Here is a 21,746-nt window from a genome sequence, read left to right as displayed (position 1 = left end):
TCCAGCTCTAAGGACACCTTTATCTATAGAGAGTCCCTGCTCAGAAAGGCTTGTCTCTGTTCCCAGAAGCCTTTCTCCTGCCCAGTACCAGCAAGCCTTCCCCTCTTCTTAAGAGTCCCATTTTAATTTGATACACATCTTCTATGTGTACTTACCATATCCTCTGACCTGAACTTAGCTACTCCTTCTTCTTCCTTTTGTATTATTTTATAATCATTTGATTGTCACACATATACTTCTTTGTGAATGTGTGTCAGACTCCCATCTTTCATAATTGATCATTATGTCTACATAGCAAGATCCTGGGCTTATATCTTTATTACTTTAGTGTCTGGTGTTTAATAAGTACTTGATTAATATTTGTTGATTTCTCAAGTAAGTGGGACTGAGGAATCATTGGTGCTTGCTTTGCCTAGGGGGTTCTGGGAAATGAGATCTTATTCAAGTATTTTTCTTGACAGGAAATAATTTCCCAGGAATGGGATTTCTACTTCTATGCTTAAAAAAATACAATTAAATTTGGAGTTTACTAGAAAGGGTCCTTATACAATAATATATCCCACATAGCCATTCCTATCCTTGATTCACACCTTCTTTGAAGTTTTCAGGAGTAGAAGATGGGGGTAGGGTGAACATCCGAGTGAGAGGTCTAATGTGAACAAAGGGGGGATAGTGTAAGTGAGTGGAACCAACACGGTACTGTAGACATGATGTCTAATTTTCATATAACCACCCAACATTGATTTTATTACTCCTATTTTTCAAGTGAGTTTACTGAAAGCTAAGAGCTGAAGGAACAGGCTCAGAGCCTCTAAAAAAGTAAATGGCAGAGTTGGGATTAACACAGCTATTCCAACACCAGAGCCGGGATCTTCTCTGTAGACCATGTGACTCTTCCATTGACAGGTGACCTGGGCCCAGTCAATAGGGAACTCAGACACACTGTTCACAAATAGGTAGGACTACCAGATAGGCAGGAGCTAAAGAAGATTCCATACTGGCAGGGAAACAGGCGAGTGATAATAGGAACATAACAGCAGTCAACTGTGAAGGAGTGCATGGCTGGAAATCTGGTTAGGAGATGGTCAGAAAATGCAAGCTTTCAGATGCAGCTCCTAGGACTGGCATCCTAGCCGTGAGAACCGGAACGTGCCATACCCATGAAAAGGAGCACCACATAGAGAATATGGGACATATATGGGACATAGTAGTTGAGGCTAAAATGAAACTAATCTCAAAGTCATAGTGTCTGGGAAAATAACATGAAAATTGAGAAAGAATTTGTGGATAAAATGTAGAATTTGATGTCAGTTCATTGTTGGCTACATACTTGGTTTATTTTTGTCTTATCCATGATTTGTCTAAAATGACTAGGGACTTGAGGGGGTTTGTTGTATAAATTAATCAATATGGATGTTGTTTGTGTTGCTGCTGCAGTAACAGTTCAGGAGAGCTGTAGGGCTGCTGGGTGAACCATCTGACCCTGTTTCATGGAAATTTCAGGTCAGCTCATGCCTTCTGCAGGGCAGTGTCTGGCTTAAAACCCACCTTGTAGAGTTCTCGGTCCCTTGAGGCTCCCACTTGTCTGTGCAAATGTGGCTGTGTTTCCCCTCATTGACAACATAGTTGCACAATGGTGCATCGTGGGAACTGTGTCACATGTGAACAAAACGTGGCTTTCAGAGGAGCTTGGATGTGGAAGGTGCTTTTCTTGGAAGCAATTTAATGAGAATCTTTTCTATTTAAGCTTTAATCAGTTGGTAGAGCAGAACTGACCCTTCCAGAAAATCTTACTTGGAAGCCAGAATTTCTCTATTTATAACAGAACTTGTCTTGAATGTTTTGGCAAATATGGAGAGCCTTTCTTTCAGTTAAAGAAAGACAAAGAATGGTTAGTTTCTGCCCATAAGGAAGGCATCTTCCTGGCCTTCAGTACTGTACCTTTCATGAGTAATCTGATGTAAGCATAAATTTTGAGAAAATATCTGAGGGAATTTGCCATAGGTTGGGAAATTTTTTTTTTCACTGACACACACTTTACTTACATGGCTTATTTTTTTTTAAAAAATTTTTATTTATTATTGTGTGCATGTGAATGCATGGTGTGCATGTGTGCGTTTAGGCTGGGATGCATACCACAGGGGACATGTGGAAGCTTGAGGACAGCTGTGTGGCACTGGTTCTCTCCTTCTCCTTTTATATAAGCTCCAGGGTTTGAACTCGAGTTACCAGGATTTTGTGGCAAACACCTATACTGGCTGAGTCATCTTCTTGGACCATTTGTGTAATTTAAACTGTCTCTGTAAACTCTGAAAGCAAAAGATACAGAGTAGATCTCAATATTTTGGGGGAAATCATTTAATTTTAATTTTATGCTACTTATCAATGAGTCATATAATTTTTTCTCATATCTTCACTGACAAGATTTCATTACAGTGAGAATTATAGATGTCTAATATACCAGAACTCTGTATTACTGTCTTAACTGAAATCCCATTTCCAAGTACATCTCAAAGAAAACTCCAGTGTTTTGAAGCGTTCCTTCAGTGAAGAAAAGTAAAAGTCAGTGACATGAAACTGGTGAATTTTATGCCAGCTTAGAATTTGTGTTAGAGCAGAGAAGAGGTGTTGACAGTCTGTAAAGGTGACGTAAGGCATGCTAGTGACCAGGTGACCTCACAGTGATGATTCATTTATTTAATGTCAATCCATGGGTTCTAAAAGGAGAATACTTTTTGCTAAAATCAAGCTAACAGATGGAAAACACAAACACAGGCTCACCTACTTAAAAGATTGATATATATTTAATATGTAATTTACTTATATATACACACAGTATGCATATTTATAAATATTAATATACAATATACGGATTAGATTTATCAGCAGAGAGATTATTGAAGTCACTCTATGTGCATCCATTTTTTTCTATCAATAAACTACCTGTGTTTTGAACTAATTGAGAGCGTTGACTACAGATAAAAAGCAATTTTGTGCATGCTTTAGCAGAAATACACCTGCTCGGGGATTGTGGCTTTAGGATGCAGAACTTTGGTAAGGTGCTTGGGGTACCAGAAACGGTTCCTCATGGTGACTGCATCCTATCCTGAAGATACCTACTGACACCCATGAAGGTTAGTTCTAAGCCACACAACAGGTGGGTGGAGTGGAAGGCTTCAGGTGAGCTTTTTCTCTGGAAGAGGAGGTCGGGTGACCTGGGGTTGGAGGGGAGATTGATGTGGGCGTTAAGTATGTTTCTTAGATGTCAGGAGAAGTGGCCTCTGAGAGCTGAACTTGTGCTCTGATGTGAGGATCCTTTAGAAGTCTTTACTTGAAGATTTATCCCCCCTCTGTCAGGAGCCGCTTTAAGGGACAGAGCCAGCTGATTCCACAGGCAGCCTGGCTGATAAGCTCATTTGTCAATGGGCTCTGTGTTTGATCTTCTACACTGTCTATTTCAGAAGGAAGCTATACAAGGAAATAAAGAACCTAAGACTGAATATATTTAAGGGGTCAGAGTTGAAGGGACAATATTTGAAACAGTATCTTCAGGAAGGATGCAAGGAAATGGTGTGCTGACAAAGAAGATGGCCCTGGGCTCAAAGTCAGGGGACAGGTCACACCATGATGCTGCACACACCCTCTCTGGGGGCTCAGCTTCTTCTTCAGCACAGACAGGAGGCTGACCCCTGTCAAAGAGATAGTGAGGTAGTGTCCATTGTCAGCCCATGATCCTCTCTTGGGTTCCCCTACTTTGAATCTTATCCAACCTACATTCATTCTCTACTGAAGAGTAATGACTTCAGAAAAGTGGGTGTAAATTTTAAAGGTTATTGTTTAAAATATTGATGATATATGTGTATATATGTATACACACACACACACAAGTTTTTGAGCATTTTAAAGGGTGCATTTTAGTGGCACTAAATATATTCACATCATTGTGCAGCTGTCCCTTGAAGTCTTTTCATATTGCCAAATTGAATCTCTCCCCCCACTAACCCACTCTGTGTATCCCTTCTCTCCTGGTCCCTTGCAACTACCAAAGGTTTTCTGTGTGTATGAAATTGACTGCTGCCTGTGTTTAAGTAAGTATGGTATTTATTTATTTATTTTTGTGGCTGGCTTGTCTCACTAAGCATAACATCTTCAAGTTTCCACTTCCTTTCTTCTTAAGGGCATCCTAGTGTGTCCACATGTTGCATTTGGTCGTTCATTTGTGTCCGTTTATGAACACTCATGTTACTCTTACCTTTTTATCTGTTGCCCACTGTCCCTAGTACAAGGGCCTGCAAACATGTCTTTGAGGGTCGGCTTCGAATTCTTCCGGGTCTATATGCAGACGTGAAATTACAGGATCATCGTATTTTTAGTTTTTGCAGGAATGGTTTTCTGTAGTAACTGCCCTCTTCCCTTCCTCCTGATGGTGCACAGGGCTTACAGCCTCTCTAGAACTCTCTCAGGATTTGCTTGCTGGTTTATTTTTGGTATTCACCATCTTAATGAGTGTGAAGTGATAAACATCTCATGTGGTTAGGGCTCCATTTCCTTAATGCCCAGTTACTATCAGCATCTTTCTCTTGCACTCATTGGCTGTTCGTATATTGTCTTTAAAAGAATGTTTATTTATTTATTTATTTATTTATTTATTTTTAAAGCAGAGCTGTTGTTTCTGTTTCTTGGCCTTCAGGAGTATCTTAATGATATTCATGGAATTCAGGAAAAGAGCCTAGGGAGATTGGAAAGCTCCTTGAAGATTTAATATACATTGTATGATGGCAGATTGTGTGCTGTCTCATAGGTATGATATCTCAAGGATTACCATTTATTATTATTTTTTATTACTCCTAAATCTCTAGTATTGACACACACATCATTTAAATCTTATATGTTCCTTTTTTCTTCTGCTATTCTTTCAAATGTGAACATGAATTCATTTAAATTTTATTTTTATGTAATACTTTGATTTATTTGAGAATTGCATATATGCAAACAATATATATTGATCATATTTGTTCTTACTCCTCCTCCTAAATCTTCATTCTTCACACTCCTTTTCCTTTGTCTTAATATATATATATATATATATATATATATATATATATATATATATTTATCTCCTGCCAAGTCCAATCTGTGTTAGCCACAGACTCATCAGAGGCCACACCCTTAAAGAAAGCAGACTCGCCTGCCCCTAGTAGCCATCAACTGTCAGTAACTCCTCAGCTAGTAGTGAGGTCTTCTAAATGTCTCTCTTGCTCAAGCTGCAATATTGACTGGCTTGCTCTTCTGTGGGCAACTATTTCACTATTCTTGCTTTAACTATTGATGGCACATCCAACTTATTAGCTATCAAGATATATTATTCATTCTATGATAGTGAAAGTCAACCAAATTTTTCAAAAACTCCCCTTTTGTCTTGATTACTTTTATTGGGCTATGATGGTAAAGAAGCTGATCTGCATTGAGGAAAAGGAAAGCCCCCTGGGGTTAGAGGTTTCCAACAGAGCAGGTGAGGCTGGCCAGGGGTAGCTCATGCCAGGGCACATGTGCTCAGATTTTTCAGTGCGGAGAACAGTCATCAATCTTTTAAATGAGGAAGGTTCTATTTTAACTGTTTTTGGAAATAACGTTTCTGAAAAGAGTCCGTTTGTAAGAGAAACATACTTTCACTTATTTTATGATTCCATGGGGATAGAAAGCGTGAGTCTAAGTAAGAATGGCCAGGAAAGCTGACTTATGGACATGGGATAGGACACCAGCTACCTCATGGTCCCCTCTTCAGAAGGACCTACTGTGGTAGTGAGGCGGCTATATCTTGGGTGTTTCTTAGGAGGTGATAATGAGGAGGTATTCTAAAGATACTTGTGTTGTCATAATTGGTCAGGAATTTTTTTCCCCTGGGGGAAAGACAGGTTGGCTTACATTTCTCAGAAGCAGATCCCAAGAAGAGGATTTGGCTGTGTGTGGTTTATTTGGGAAGGAATGCAGGAAATGTGGTGGTTTTCTGGTGGACTAGGTCCAGGACTTCCCGTGGATACCAAGAACCTTGAATGTTCAGGTTCAAAACACTGTAGCATTTGAATGTAATCTATATGCACCCTCCTTTATTCTTTAAATCATCTCTACATTAATTATAATACCTAATACAATGTTAACATTAAGCAAATTATTGCTACTGTATTGTTTTGAGAACAATAGCATGAATATTTTGTGTTTGCTTGGTCTAGACATGTTTGTGCATATTTATCAAGGTTGATTTGTTCAATCTATGCAAGTTGCACTTACAAACCTAGAGCTACAACTAGCTGGGAAATGAGAGAAGGTGGAGAATAGGCAAGGATAGCTCTAGGCAACTCAAACTTAGTCAGCCTGGGGAATTCAGTACTTTTGAAAAATACACAATCCAGAGTTTGCTTGCCAAGGGTCAATGGCTGGATTATTTATTTACCAAGCCCTCTCAGTTATGAGCCAGGAGCCCATTCCAGGCCTTGATTTGTGAATCTCTCTGCAAGTCAGAAGAGTGGAGCTAGGACCCAGAAGACCTTTTCAGCAAAGAGATGCAACTGCTGCCAGTAGGAAGTCTGGCTAGGGTTCCCTGAGCCACCAGCAGCATCAACTACACATTATCTGCCTACCCCGGAGCCCTTGATTCTCTCTGTTGCTGGGGCCTCAGCATCCCTGAACCATTGTCGTTTTCTGGTACCACATTGGTCCACATTTAGAATTATGATACATTGAGAATCTCTGGATTCTGTAAGAAGTGTGGCTTTTGTTTATTAGCCAAAGACATCTCCCAATTGTTTCCTGCATAGAATACATATTTCTAGGCACCTGTAGAAAGAAGAAGTTCTCTAGGGATCAAAATCTAATTATATTTATAGGATAACATCATATAAAGCCAAATGCAATAATATTTTTAATAAAATATACCCCAAATAATGTACAAGCAGATTAGTAAGCTTGCAACCATAATTATACTCTCAGTAATTGAATTTTTTCCTCACAGCCATTAATCTGATGCAAAAACGACAAGGGAAAACAGAGGCAGACACAGCTGTTCCGGGTATCAGTGAAGGAGATAGAGTCAAGGAGCTCATTTGATGTCAGCTTTCTCCTTCTGAGTTATCCCTTTTCCTTTTTTTTTTTTTTTATAGATGAATGATAACAATCTCTTAACTTGCCGTGGTCTGAACCATTTTATGGTATTATATACAAGCTATATATATATATATATTTAGCTTGAAGACACTGGTTATGCCTGCCTTGTCACTGGGAAACATTTGCTTCAGGGAACTCATATGCTCTGCCTAAGATCAGCCTGTAAATGGCTTGCAGACAGATGTCCTGTTCAAGTCAGAGTTTTCTCTTGTGCTATGTGTTATCTGGAGCTGTCTATTCTTTCTTTAATCCCTCTTTGTAGGGCAGAGGAAGATAGCCTGTCTCATGTTAGAATTACTCATTCTGGGCCCCGTTCTGTGTTCTGGAAATTTGTTAATCCTATACAATTTCTTCATCATCATAACAACAGCATCAGTTGGGTGTTATGAGTTAAAAAGTCACCTGCCTCATGAGTTCTGGTTCTGAGAATAGGATTGATTTTTATCCAAAAGGTAGAGAATGGTATCTTCTTATGCTTAGTGCTCAGCCAGTGTTAGCTCTTACCTGTTTCTGTCAAGCACATTCCTGAGATATTTCAGCCACACTTACTGTGAGACCTGCTTCATATAGCTAGAAGAACAAGAGTGAAGGGGAGGAAAGGAGAGATGAAAGAGAAAGAGGTAGAAAGAAGGAAATCCAAGCCAAACACATGCTTTTTTTTGCATCCTGTCATGGTTGTTCTCCAGGGCTGGTGGGTACAGCTCTCTGCTCACCGACCCAGGTGAGGCTTGCAGAATGGAGGGTGCTTGATGGGGCCCATTTCTGTGTCCTTTCCTGAAAGAGAGAAGAGGATGAGTTATTCATCAAAACAAAACCCTGTGGTCAACTTCACTGCAGGGAGAGAGGAAGAGGGGGCTGTAGAGCCTGCCATTTGCAGGAGTGGAGACTAGGTAAATAACTGAAACTCGACAGCGACATCATTGAGGAAAAATGCTAACGATGTCTCTTCTTAGACTAGATTTCACTATCAATAAATAAACTTCTTTGTTCCAGGTCAGGGTCCCAACCTTAGGTTTAGGCATCACTGGTGATGGAGTGGAGTGGGAGCCAAGAGGGATGCATAATGAAGCAGTCCTGAATAAAGTGTGGTCTGTTCACCATTGTCTCCTCTTTCTGCTTCTGCCTGTGTGCCCAAGAAGTCCTTATGACTGTCATGGCTGGAGGGGATGAATGTAGTTCTCAGGACATGGTCACTTTGGCTCTAATGGGCAGCAGAATTGTCCTCCTGGGAGAGGTAGGGGAGGGGATAGATCTTTCCTATAAAGTTCCACTGTTTCTAGAATCTAAAGTGCCTGAAATTTTAGGACAACTTTATCTCTGCACCCTTGAAGTGGGGGTGAGGCAGGTTAGTGGACACTCCTTCAATGAAGAGTATTCCAACCTGAAGAGGTAAGCAGGTGGCCCAAGGTCAAGGGGATAGAGGCAAAATGGAGGCAGTGATGTAAGGCTTTCAGTGTGTTTTGGTTGTGGGCCCAAGTCAATGACTCTTTAGAAAGGAAGCTTCCAAGTGCCTGTTTCACATATGTTCTTCCTAATCATGTGTGAATATAAATCATGCCACATGTTATCCCATGAAACTTCAGAGATGTATGCAGGATAGGCCTTGGAACTGGGGTTTCTGATCAGAGGACATGCTTCTGTAGTTCTGTCATTTGGTCTGCATTTAATTTCCACCTTTGTGTGTGAGACTCTGCACAGCTTCATGATGCCAGTTCATCTTGTCTCATCTCTCCTTCAATCTCTGTATACCTCTAGCTCATATTTTAGAAAATGGGGTTCAGATTTTACTACTGGTCACAAGTCTGTGTGCACTAGGAGAACCCAGCCTCCATGGTGTGCTCTAGGAGAATCCAGCCTCCATGGTGTGCACTAGGAGAATCTGGCATCCGTGTGTACTGTAGGAGAATCCGGCCTCTGTGTGTACTTCAGGAGAATCCAGCCTCCATTGTGTGCACTAGGAGAATCCAGACTCCATGTGTACTCTAGGAGAATCTAGCCTCTGTTGTTCTGCAGTGGTCTGGGAAGGGACAGCTGATTTCATATATTAAGCTTTATTTCCAGTGTGTATATGGGGATGTCAGGGCACAACTGAGAAAACAGAAGGTGTGTTTGGAGAAGTGGAGAGTTTTGCAGTCTCTTTAGATTGTGATGGTCATCGGGCAGCCTCAGTTGCACCACTTAAAGTGAGTCAGAGACTTAGAAATCCATAGCTACTCGTAAACATGTAGTTGAAAGTTTCCTCTGGTCCCACCCAGCCCCATGGTCCTGCAGCCACTTATAAAATAATCACGCAGAGGCTTAATAATATTTACAAACTGTATGGCCTATGGCAGGCCTCTTGATAGCTAGCTCTTATATCTTAATTAACTCATTTCTATTAATCTATGTTTTGCCATGTGTTCTGTTACTGGTCTGCGGGCATGTTGCTCCTTGGGCAGCAGGTTGGTGTCTCCCCCACCTCTGCCTTTCTTCTTTCCTCTTTCTCTCCTTGGATTTCCCACCTGCCTCTAAGCTGCCTTGCCATAGGCCAAAGCAGCTTATTTATTAACCAGTGGGAACAACATAAATTCACAGCATATAGAAAGACATCCCTCAGCATAACCATGAAAGCAGATTACAGACAAATCTTTGCTTTCTTGAGCTATTTCCCTTAATATGGTGCCATTTAAGAGAACCATAACTTTTATGTTCCACTATGAAACCCCACGATAGTGTCCTTTATCCCAATTCGTCTTCTTCTTGTTTGCTCTCTCTTAACTTGCATAGCTGTGGTAGCTGGTTTGGTAGCTAGGTGTTCTTTTTTAGTATTTCATATTTCTGTAATTTTGTCTATTTTGTAAGGTACCTGACATTTATGTTTCCATTTTGAAACTAAAATTAGATGTCTCTAATGTTCGCTATTGGGAATTGAACATAGGCAAGCATAGTACCACTAAGCTGCACCTCATTCTTATCTTTTGCTTTGATATAGGGTCTCACTATGTTGCCTAGGATGGCCTTGAGCTCACTCTTACCCAAGTACCTTTGAACTTACAGTCCTTCTGCCTTAACATCCCATTGTTTTAGTTACTTCCAAGGCTTTATTTTAAGAGAACTTAGAGTTTTCTAGTGAAAAATGATTTGAAGGTTCAGAGAGTTTTCCACTTACCTCTGGAGTCTACACAGGCACAGATACGCCTGTCTAGCCCTCTGCATCATTATCCTCAGTGGAGAGGCACATTTGTTACAGTTGACAAGCCTACCATGACACATCATCACATTTGTTATAGTTGACAAGCCTACCATGACATGTCATTAGATAGATGGCCACAGAAGCCATAGTTTATATTAGTGTTCATTCTTGATGAACATATTGTGCATTAGAAATGTCCTTCATTATACAAATATAAATATTTTTACTTACACCTCCCAAACATTTCTGTGGTCTTCAATTTAAATACCAGAATTTGATGACCTGTTTTAGTTAAATTTTAAAGTATGCCAAACTTTGTGTAAAACATTTATGCGTTGGATCCCTGCAATCTAAACTTGACTGCATAGTTAACCTTTAACCCAAAGAGCATGGACTCAATGTTGCATGAAAGTCTGAGCCAGTCATATTCAGTTCCGGTGGATTCTCTGGGACCCTGGGTTGCACCTTCTGATAACTTAGTAAGAGGGATTTTATTCACTATATTTAGACCCCAAACTTGTGCTTCATTTCATGTTTTCAGCTTATTTGAGGCTTGTTTATTATATCATGCCTACTCCATCCACATCCACTCATTGATGTAACCATTATAGCAAATTGATTTTAGGTCAGTTGCATAGGACCAGAGTGACTCGTTGTGTCCATTTACCATCAATCCTACTTCCATCCCCAAGCCTTTGCTTCACTTTCTACCTTTATGGACTTCATAAGAGTGGAGACATAGAGTAACTATTATCTCTTGTGTTGTCAATCAGTGTGATGTTCTCAAGGCTTCTGTACAGCTTAGCATGAGGTGGTTCTTCCTTTTTAATGTTGTTCTATCTCTCAAGCATGAGCACATCATGCCCTTTAGTTACCCATTGTTGGACATTTAGGTTGTTCCCTGCTTTGGGATATTATGACTAATGTGACTATAAATATTTGCATGTAACTCTTTTCATGGGCATGGGTTTTCATTCTCTGGGAGGTGGGTAGGTACCTAGAAGTGAAATTACTGGGCTGTGCAGTAATTACAGGCTTGTGATTTTTAGAAAATGCTGAAATATTTTCCAAAGCAGTTTCCACATCTCATTTTAACATTTTTTTAATTGTCAAAGGAAAAAAAAGTTATGTTCCATCACTCATTCATAACACTTGTAGAGCCTTTCCACATGTAATGGACAATTGCCTTATAAATAACAGTTACTTCCTTCAAGATACTCCTGTCTGTAGGAGAACCAGACAAACAACCAGGTCACAACACCATGAGAGGACTGTGAAGGAAGCCCACTCCTAACTCTGAAGACAAACAGGAGGGGATCTGTCCCAGACTTGTGGGAACAGGTCCCACCCATAATGACCCTTGGAAACTCACATGTGAGGGTCAGGTAGTGGGGTTTAGTATCATCAGGGAGCAACAGGCATTCTACCCCGCTCGAATTCACCAACTCCATTATGGTGCTCACCTAACAACCTCACAGGATTGCACATCCACAAGACAACCTCACAGGATTGCACATCCACAAGATGCTACGTAACTCCCACGATTCATGTTGAGCTTATTGTCTCTTTCCTCTCAAGAGATGAGGTCTCTGCTTTGCTCACTAAGGTGTCCGCACACATGTAGCACAGTGAGGAGTCCCTGAAGATATCTGCTGACTAAATGAATGCATGGGAGCTTTTAGTGAGAGAGAAAAGAGGTTAAGGGAGAGATGAACACATGATTGACACGGGAGGCGGGACCAACAGCTTCGCTCCCGTTCTTGATGTTTGAACTCCAACAGTTTGGACAAAAGTAAGACTTTGGTTCTGCCTACTGGTAGGTTCTGCTGAGGAGACGGGCAGGGAGTCAGAGGCACCAGGAAAAGTGGGTGGGCTGACTTGAAAGAAAGTTTGGTGCGTAGTCACAGAACACACTATGACAGAGGGCGCAGTGCTGTGTGCTGCCGCACTTAAGGTTAGTACATTTGCACAGTGGCTGGAGGACAGTGCTTTTAAAAGTCACATTAAGGTTCTGGGGAAATTAGAAGGTGCCACTGCACAACTGTCAAGTGACATTTTAGAATGTTAGGAATCATTAAAGGGAAAGGTACCATTCAAGACAGTTATTTTAGTTAATGGGTCAGGCAGGAACAGATCTGAAATGGTAGGAGGAGAAGGAGGAGGAGGAAGAGAAGAAGAAGAAGAAGAAGAAGAAGAAGAAGAAGAAGAAGAAGAAGAAGAAGAAGAAGAAGAAGAAGAAGACTGTTATTCCACGAGAAGTTGCCCATTGTGATTACCATTTCTGAGGCTTTTTTAAAATGCAAGTTAAATAAGCAAGGGGCATTTTTTGACACAGCTGCTGTGACTTTGAATACAGCTCAGATGTCTTCAGAATAATGACAAGAGGCTGTTGTGTATGAGAGGGAGGGTTCCTAGGAAAACTTTGAGCAGTGACTCCGCTCAAGTTTCTTTGGATCTCTATTTGAAAGAACCTCAACATTTTCAGTTATACAGAAAGGAACCCAGTGAAACAAAGATACATTATTTATCTTTCATTCATTAAAAAAAAAACTGCATTGTTTATTGGGGGCATGTCACAGTGTGCTTGTGGAGGTCAGAGGATGCTTTCAGGAGTTCATTCTTCCCTTGCACCACATTTTTGGTCCTAGGGATAGAGTTCAGATTGTTAGCCTTGGTGGCAAGCACCTCTACCATTTATTTCTAAATGAATACAAACTTTAGTAAAAGCAATACTTGTGTGTTTGTTTATGGGTGGTGGTGGTGGTGGTGGTGGTGGTGTGTGTGCGCGCGCACATGTGTATAGAGGCAAGAGATCAATGTTGGGTGTCTTCCTCAATTTCTCTCCACCTTCCTTTTCCAGACAAGGTCTCTCCCTAAACCTGGAGTTCTCTGACTATGTTAGACAGGCTGGCCTGCAAGGTCCATGGATCCTCCTGTCTCCACTTCTCCAGTGCTTGGATTATAGGTGTGAGTCACTGTGGTCACCTCTTTTCATGGGTTCTTAGGATTGAACATAGTCTGTATGCTTATGTAGCAAGCACTTACCAATTTGAGTTATCGTCCCACCTCCTGTATGTTTCATTTTTTAATTGATTTTTATGTTATTGACACATGAAATGAGCTTATGGTATTGCCTAGAGACATATGTCATGATATGAATTGACTGTCTAATTTAGCACCATAAGAATATAGTTTTCTTTGTTTTAATTTTTCGGTCTGTTTTGGGTTGAGTAGAGGACAGGATATTGGAGAAGGTGAAATTGTGGAATTAATTAGGGCTCAACCATAAAGGGTTTTCTGCTGAAGTACAGAGAAACTGGAAACCATGCAGGGTTTTAATTAGAGGAGTGACATGAAGCATGTTCATGATGTAGAGATTTGCTGTGGCTGTTCTTTGGGTGCTATATTGGGTTGAAGGAGAGAATTTGAAAGAGGAGGACTGGCTTTGGAGGCTTTTGCAGTAATTTAACAAGAAGCTAATGGTGATGGACAGGAAATGACATGGTAGGAATGGATGAATGGACCATCTTGGAAGATGCAACCATAACAACTTTGTGTTTACCTGGCTTGCATGAATTATGGAAAGGATCATCTTAACTCATCTTATATAAGAAAACACGGAAGGCTGGGTGGCTCCTAAGGAAGAGGGATGCTTATTTAGTTTATAATTCTGAAGGCTGGTGATGGGATCTGCTTAGCTTCCAGCAAGAACCACATACAGCTTGTGTGATGGAGAAGCGGGAGGCATACTGGTTGTGTGCAAAGGGATCCCAGCATGTGAGGAGCCTTTTTACAACAACCTATTCTATCAGCAGGCAAACCAGTCTCCATGAAAATGAGAATTCACTCTCATGAGAAAAACCTTTGTTCCCAATGGCTTATTTAGCATATTAATTTATTTGTTCATCATGCATTTGTGGTATCTGTGGTCCCATATGTGTGTGTATGGAGACCAAAAGGATCATCTCAATTGTCTATTCTATCACTCTCCACCTTATTCTCTTGAGCCATAGTCTCTCACAGAACCTAGAGCTAGGCTGATGGCTAGATAGTCCCAGAGAAGCTCCTGCCTTTGTCTGGCAGAGCACTGGTGTTTTAGGTATACATGACACTATGCCTGGCATTTCATGTGGGTGTTTGAGATTTGAAGTTATAGTGTCATGCTTGCACAGCAAATGTTCTTATCTGTTAAGCCATCTCTCTAGCCATGATTTACTTAGCTTTTACTTCAATTTTTTAAAAGAAAGATCATATTAATTCTTTGAGAATGTCATACAATGTATTTTGATCTTATTCACCCCTAGTCCTTCCTTATCTCCTCTAAGATACATCCCCTATCTCTCCACCCCCAACAAAATTCCTGTTCTCTTTTACTTATTTTTTAATAACCCAGTTTTGCAGTGCATATATTCAGGATGTGAGACCCTTCACTGGAGGGTGGTTAACTACTAAGAGCCAAACCCTTAAAGAAGACCGACTCTCCCTCCCTGAGAAGCCATTAATTATAAAAACTTCCCAGTTAGGGGTGGCAGCTCATAAAGCCATCTCATCTCCATGCAAAAATGCTGACCAGCTTGATCCTGTGCTGGTCTTGTGTAGGCAACCACAGCTCTGAGTTCATGAGTGAAGTGGCCCTGTCACATCTAGAAGATACTCTTGCTATAGTCCTCCTTGATCTCTGACTCCTAGTCTTTCTATGATGGTCCCTGAGCCGTGTGTGTGTGTGTGTGTGTGTGTGTGTGTGTGTGTGTGTGTGTGTGTGTACGATATAGATGTCCCATTTGGGGCAATTCTCTTTACTCTGACTTTCTCAGTTGTAAGTTTCTGTGTTAACAAACACCATCTACTACATAAAAATGCTTCTCTTACAAGGTCTGAAAGCTGCATTAATCTATGGGTATAGAGATTGTCTTACTTAGGGTTTCTATTACTGTGATAAAGCATCATGACCAAAAACAACTTATATAAAAGAAAGCATTTGATTGGACTTTCAATTTCAGAGGGTCAGAGTCCATGATGGTGGAGCAAGAATAGCCAAGAGCTCATATCTTGAGTCACAAACAGGAGGGAGAGGAGAGAGAAAGCATGTATATAGGGAATGGAGTCTTTTAAAACTTCAAAGCCCACCCACAGTGATATACCTCTTTCAACAAGGCGACACTTCCTAATTCTTCTGAAACAGTTCCACCAATTGGGAATCAAGCATTCAAATCTATGAGTCTGTGTGGGCCATTTTCATCCAGGCCACCACAGAAGTATTAGTTTAGAGGTTGGTTTGATATTGTCCATTCGGTAGAAAAATTCACCCAACTTTTAAAGACTTTTTAGTCTTTCTTATCAGAGACTAAGCCTCAATATGAATTTTGATGGTGACAGACAGTTTCCAAATGGCGATAGCTGGGATGGGAGAGCTAGAAATGTCTCTTTTCTCTCCAATTCTCTTTCTTTCTTCTTCTCTCTCTCCTTTTCCACCCTCTTTTTCTCTTATTATAGATAGTGTCATCTTATTCACTGAAGCAGAGAACACAGAAGAGGAGAAGGCACACTGTGGAGTAAGATGATGAGCCTGGTTTGGGTCATTCTTCAGGAGCTCATTATTTATCCATTGGAATAAACACATTCGGCCATTATACAACTAGGCAAGGAGCTCCAGGATTCAGTTTCAATTCAAGTTATAGATTTTGTGTGTGTGTGTGTGTGTGTGTGTGTGTGTGTGTGTGTGTGTGTGTGTGTTTATAGTGATGATACTTGAATTTATGTGAGTATCACAAGTCAGGCATCCAGAGTGCTGGAATGGAGAGAGTAAAGGTTAATGGACTGAACTCTAAGGAACCCTGATATTGGAGAAATAGCAGAAGACCTTGAGAAGGCTACAGAAGAGGGAGCCATCAGAGGGAAGGTGAGCAGCAGTATTGTGTATTAGGGAAGCCAAGCTAGGAGGCACAGGCAAGGACTGGACTATGCTAACATTCACTAGAGTCCAACTCAGGGCTTATGGAAGAGTTGGATGGGATTTAGCAATGGAAGTACGTAGGCTTCACAGAATCTGGAACAGCTGGCATAGAAATGTATGTTGGGGGACATGGCAACAAATGCTTAATATAAATGATTGCTTTCCTCAAGACCAGTTATGGGAATTTATATGAAAGTGTATTAACATAACATTGATGTTACGTAGGATGATCAATATGACCATTTTACATGAGATCATCCATTTTGAAGTACTTGAATGGAAATTTCATACATTCACAAACTGTACAACCATCTCTATTTAGTTTCAAAACATTTCTAAGACAAACTTCACTGCTTTCAAACAGTTGTGCCCAATTCTTCATTCCCCAGGGCCTGGGATATATATCTGTGCTTTTTTCTTTATGTATTTCTTATTCTTAATACTTCATCTACATGGGCACAATAATATGGGACCTTTTGTGACTAAAATCTTTCACTTAATATAATATTTTTAAGGTTGATCTATATAGCATATACCAGTCTTTCATGAGGTTTGTGACAATACATAATATTTCTCTGTATGGATTTATCACAGTTTATTTATTGATGGTCATTTTGTGTTTCAGTCTGTTGACTGTTGTGAACAGTGTTTCTGTCACTATGCATATATACCTGAGCATCTGTATTTGGTTGTTTTGGGTATGTTTCTAGCAATGGAATTGATGGGCCCTAGGTTTTCCAAAATTACATTTATCCATCTAATTATAATTGAAAAATCACAGGAAACATTGTATATTATATAAAATATCAACTCATATATTATACATTCATTGAATATTTGGTATTTTTTGTTTTTAAATATGAGATTGGTGAAGCCACTATGTGGTAACTAAATAGCCTATTAATAAACAAGATACCTATTTATGCACTCAGTGTATACATGTGTGTGTATATATATTTTAAAAAGAGAAATTCTCACTAGAATTGAGTTTTAATTCTTATAAGGGAGAGCATGCAGGTATATACTTGGATAAACTGAGATATCTAGGAGATAGAGGCTAGGAATGGAGTTGACTAGTTTAATTTTCTGAAGAAATTATATAAAAAAGAGACAGAGTAATAAAGTCAAGTAAGATCACACTGGAACAAATTGAACAGCTAACTGATTTGAAAATTAAGATTGTATTTTTCAAAATCAAATTTTATCCACCTCCTAATATCTGCCAATTCATTTACATTTTGTTTTTTTTAATTGTGTTTCTCTGTTCAGGGACATTAGTGTGACTGAAAGGAGATTTGAGCTCCATTTATGACATATGACCCAACTTCTTTGTGGATCATCTCAACTTTTATTCATATGTCATAGATCAACTGGTTTGCAGAGAGATGGCGCCTTGGTTGCATTGCCTGTAAAGCTTTTGTTGATTTAAAGCAATATGAACCCTATGCTATCAACAGTGTCATTTTTTCTTGGGGACTTTCTTCCAAGACACTAGGATTTTACACAATGTGGCTCTGACTGAACCCTCCAAACACTGCCTATAGACTTGGGGGAAGAAGCAGTTCCTGCGGAGTGTCTGTTAAGTGCTATGTTTATCTGAGCTCCCTCAAGTCCTAACAACCAGTGAGATGTGTATCTGTGGGTTTGCCAGCTTCAAGGCCTGAGCTCTGTCCACCATCTCAAGGCCGCTAATGAGGTTTTGTCTCCTGTGCTTGTGGCTCACCACAGCTGGGGGCGGGGATATGATGCTGAGCCTGCCTCTGGGTTCAGCAGGAAGCAGGACGTTGATGGGTTAACTCTGTGGGTTTCAGGAGGACAGAAGGAGAGTGGGGCAGGCACACATCTGCTGTATATTGATCATCCCTAAGCTGTATCATGTCACTTCTTTTTTATTATTTATTATTATTTTTAATTTTTCGAGATAAGGTTTCTCTGTGTAGCCCCAGATGTCTTAGAACTCACACTGTAGACCAGACTGGCCTCTAACTCACAGATATCCTCCTGCCTCTGCCTCCCAAGTGCTGGGATTAAAGGCATACCATACAACCACTCAGCTCTCATGTCACTTCTTATGAAGAGTTTCTCTTTATGTTTTTTAGAATATTAATTTCTTCCATAAACAGGGTATCTAAGTCCATGGTTCATTAATGCTACTTCACAGACATTCCTGTGGGTTCTATTTCTTTTCACATATAGACTCTGTAGTTCATGTCAGTATGTTTGGAGCCCAGCATCAGAGCATTCATTACTGTGTGTGCTGTGTGTTTGTTTCAGGCAGAGAAAGCTGATGGATTTGTCAACCTGCCAGATTTCACAGTGGAAAGAGCCTCTGAATGCAAGAAAAAACAGTGAGTCTTTTCTTCCTCCCCCATTCCAAAAGCCCTGGGCCAGGATCATAGCCATTTTCAATGTGCATCTAGTGATGGAGTGATTTGGAAGGGGATACAGGTACAATTCAAATGTCTGGGAATTTTGACCATTGTGTGTTGGCACTGTACAAATATATGCTCATAGAAAATGTACATAGAAATGGTAACCTTTTATTTTCTGGCATATCAACCCATGGGGTGGATGGGTTTTAACCACCCTATCCCCTGAACCAAACACACACAATGGCAAGGGAATCAATGTCAAGGTTTTGACCTTGTAAAGAACAAATGTCTAAACAGGGGTCACCAGACATAGATGTAGTCCCTACAGTAAGACCAGGTCATCTTAGTTCATGGTATTATTAGTACCAGCCTTGACATTCAATGCTCTGATGCATTTAGGTTGGGATTTTATCCTGCTATAGAGCAAGTGTGAGCAGTGATGGGATAAAGTAGGCTCCAGCTAATGGTTATTGTTCTGCTAAGAAGGACAGAGCCTGAAGGGTCTGGGAACAGCCAAGGTCTCCCTAGAGTGCTGGGTATACACTCTGATCACATGATCATTTCAAGAGAGTACCCCTACTGTGACTTACTTCTTTCATCTTTCTCTTGTTCTTTCTTCAATATCTTCTCCTTTATTTATCGGAAAGGAACATTTCTTCATTGCTGAGCCATGGATTGTTTTCTTGGGAAACAATGTTAGATTTTATTCTTTGCTGTACTGGTATAATAGCTGTGTCTTGTTCTGTGTTGATTGTGTTGATACTTGTGGTTTTTGATGGGTTACTGAAAACAAAACAAGCAAAACAACTCTGTTCTCTTCTTCAGAACTTCTAGTGTGATTGGTAAGTGGAAACATTTTGCTTGCTATCACTGATGGGTCACAAATTTCCTTTAACTAATATCTAATTTGTATTCTTCCTTTGCCAGTACAGAGCCCCTTATCTATGGCTTCTGAAGAGTCATGTGGTGTAGAAGTCGCATACCTGATTATTTTCATATAACTAAAACTCTATTGTATGTTTGATTGAATTTAGATAATACCTTGCTTGAATGAGTTGATCTAAATACCGCTAAGTGACAATTCAGGGACTCTCAACTTGAATGTATTGTCTCTACACTTTTAAACAGTTAGCAAGTGAAAAAGATGCACACACACACACACACACACACACACACACACACACACATTTAAATGGAAACAACTGAATAGCTAAGATGCAGTTCTGACATGATAAATTGACTCTCACTTCACTCAGTGAAATAGGGACCAGATAATAGGTATTTAATATAATTACTTTAAAAACACTAACACGTGTACTTTTCTCCTTTCTAGTGCATTTAAGATCAACCACCCACAGATCAAAGCCTTCTACTTTGCAGCAGAGAATTTGCAGGAAATGAATGTGTAAGTAGAGGAAACTGGTACATCGAGTCCCTAAGAGAACGAAGTTACTTTGGTCAGGCATCAGAATTTGAAGCCAATGATCATGTCAGTTATTGTCCTACTTGTTTTTGTTATTTAAGTTTGTTCTGTTAATTCCTTTAGCAATTATAAAACCATCTTGCTTTCTTCTCTAGAATATGTGGTCATTTGGGGAGATACACTTATCTAAATGGCTGTTTTAGGAAGTAGTTGTAAGATTGCTGAAGGAGCCACTGAGAGGAGAGAGAAGACAGGACATGTGATGTGATGAGAACACACATCATAAGGAGAAGGACCCATCCCCACTCAGGGTCTGCAGCCTGATTGTGTGTGATTGTCACAAAGGTTCATGGACTTAACCTCCTGTTTCTCCATGTATCACCCTGAACATTTAATTATGACTTTAAGAGCTATCCTAGCTCTGCTTCCAGCTTGTTCTGTTAAGTCAATGCACTCTGTTCCCACTTCGCTCCTGGTTTAGATGAAGATGCATTGCACCAGCTGTAATTTGAATGAAGTGGTCTATAAGACGCTGCCTTGAGGCACCAGAGGATGTCCCATTAACTGAAAAGGACTGTTATTGATGTCTTTAAGACCATCACATAATAGTTTGATGTTTATGGAACATTTATAGTATGCCCCATTACCAAAGACGCTGGGCAGTAACAGTCAAACTCTCCCACCCCATAATTCCTCTATTCATAGAGTTTATACTTAAATGCTGCTATCTATTGTGCACGATAATTTTTTTAAAGATGTATTTATTTATTATGTATACAGTGTTCTGCGTGCATGTATGCATGCACTCCAGAAGAGAGCACCAGATCTCATTACAGATGGTTGTGAGCCACCATGTGGTTGCTGGGAATTGAACTCATGACCTCTGAAAGAACAGCCAGTGCTCTTAACCTCTGAGCCATCCCTCCAGCCCCATGCATGATAATTGTATTGCTTACCTTCCATACTTAATCCATCTTTGCCTTCTTGTTTCAGAAAACTAATAATAAAATAGATCCTATCTTCTATTATACATGCCAACTCCTTTCAGGTCACCTCTTCTGCAGCACTGTCTAGCTAGGAGCCTTCTCATTTGTTATACCCACTTAGCTTACCCTCACCTCATCTCTTCAAGTGAGGACAAATTGCTCACAGCAAGTTGGGAAACCATGGATTAGCTGTCAGAGACAGAACTGACAACAGTGTCTTTCAAACACGTCTTTGATGGACAGATCGAGTGTTATTTCTACACTCTTTCTGGTTGTAGTTTTCACCCCCTCCTTTGCCTTTCTTAAGCATCCGAGAGGAACAAAAAAGAACAGACATATCAGAAGAAACAGCTCACACCCTTCAAAGGTCATCACTCATCTCTGTATGGTACTGGTGACTCAATCCCGCTGCTTTGCAGCCGCATGCTTTGAGTGTCCAGAAGAGGGAGTGCTCTTGCCTAGAGGTAGTTAGAACCCAGAGATGGTAGCCAGTCTGCAGCTGGGTCACCCCTGAGGTTCACAGGGCTGCCTCTGGTTTGTCACGGCAGGAAGACAGAGCTGCCCCCACCCCACCCTGAGAGCTTCTCTAACAGCATCCTGTATCTTCCGCTTTATCCCTGTTATTTTCCCCACCCTTCTTGGGGGCTGATTCTTTCAAAGTAGTTTTCACCTTCTCAGA

At 40.4% G+C, this 21,746-nt stretch overlaps 1 protein-coding gene across 7 annotated transcripts in view; it reads left to right on the top strand.

Annotated features, from left to right (window-relative positions):
* The window catches only part of Ipcef1 (interaction protein for cytohesin exchange factors 1), a 159,780-nt gene that overhangs the window by 92,078 nt on the left and 45,956 nt on the right, over window positions 1-21,746 (top strand). For all 7 annotated transcript variants that reach the window (XM_076552840.1, XM_015996781.3, XM_076552842.1 and 4 more), the window contains 2 exons: window positions 18,561-18,634; window positions 19,992-20,063. In XM_076552840.1, the coding sequence (XP_076408955.1) occupies window positions 18,561-18,634; window positions 19,992-20,063 (146 nt within the window). The remainder of the gene's footprint in view (window positions 1-18,560; window positions 18,635-19,991; window positions 20,064-21,746) is intronic.

This window comes from Peromyscus maniculatus, chromosome 16, assembly GCF_049852395.1.
Source record: "Peromyscus maniculatus bairdii isolate BWxNUB_F1_BW_parent chromosome 16, HU_Pman_BW_mat_3.1, whole genome shotgun sequence".
Classification (NCBI taxonomy): Eukaryota; Metazoa; Chordata; class Mammalia; order Rodentia; family Cricetidae; genus Peromyscus; species Peromyscus maniculatus.
Note: the sequence above shows the minus strand (reverse complement) of the source record. Positions and strands in the feature narration are given on the sequence as shown.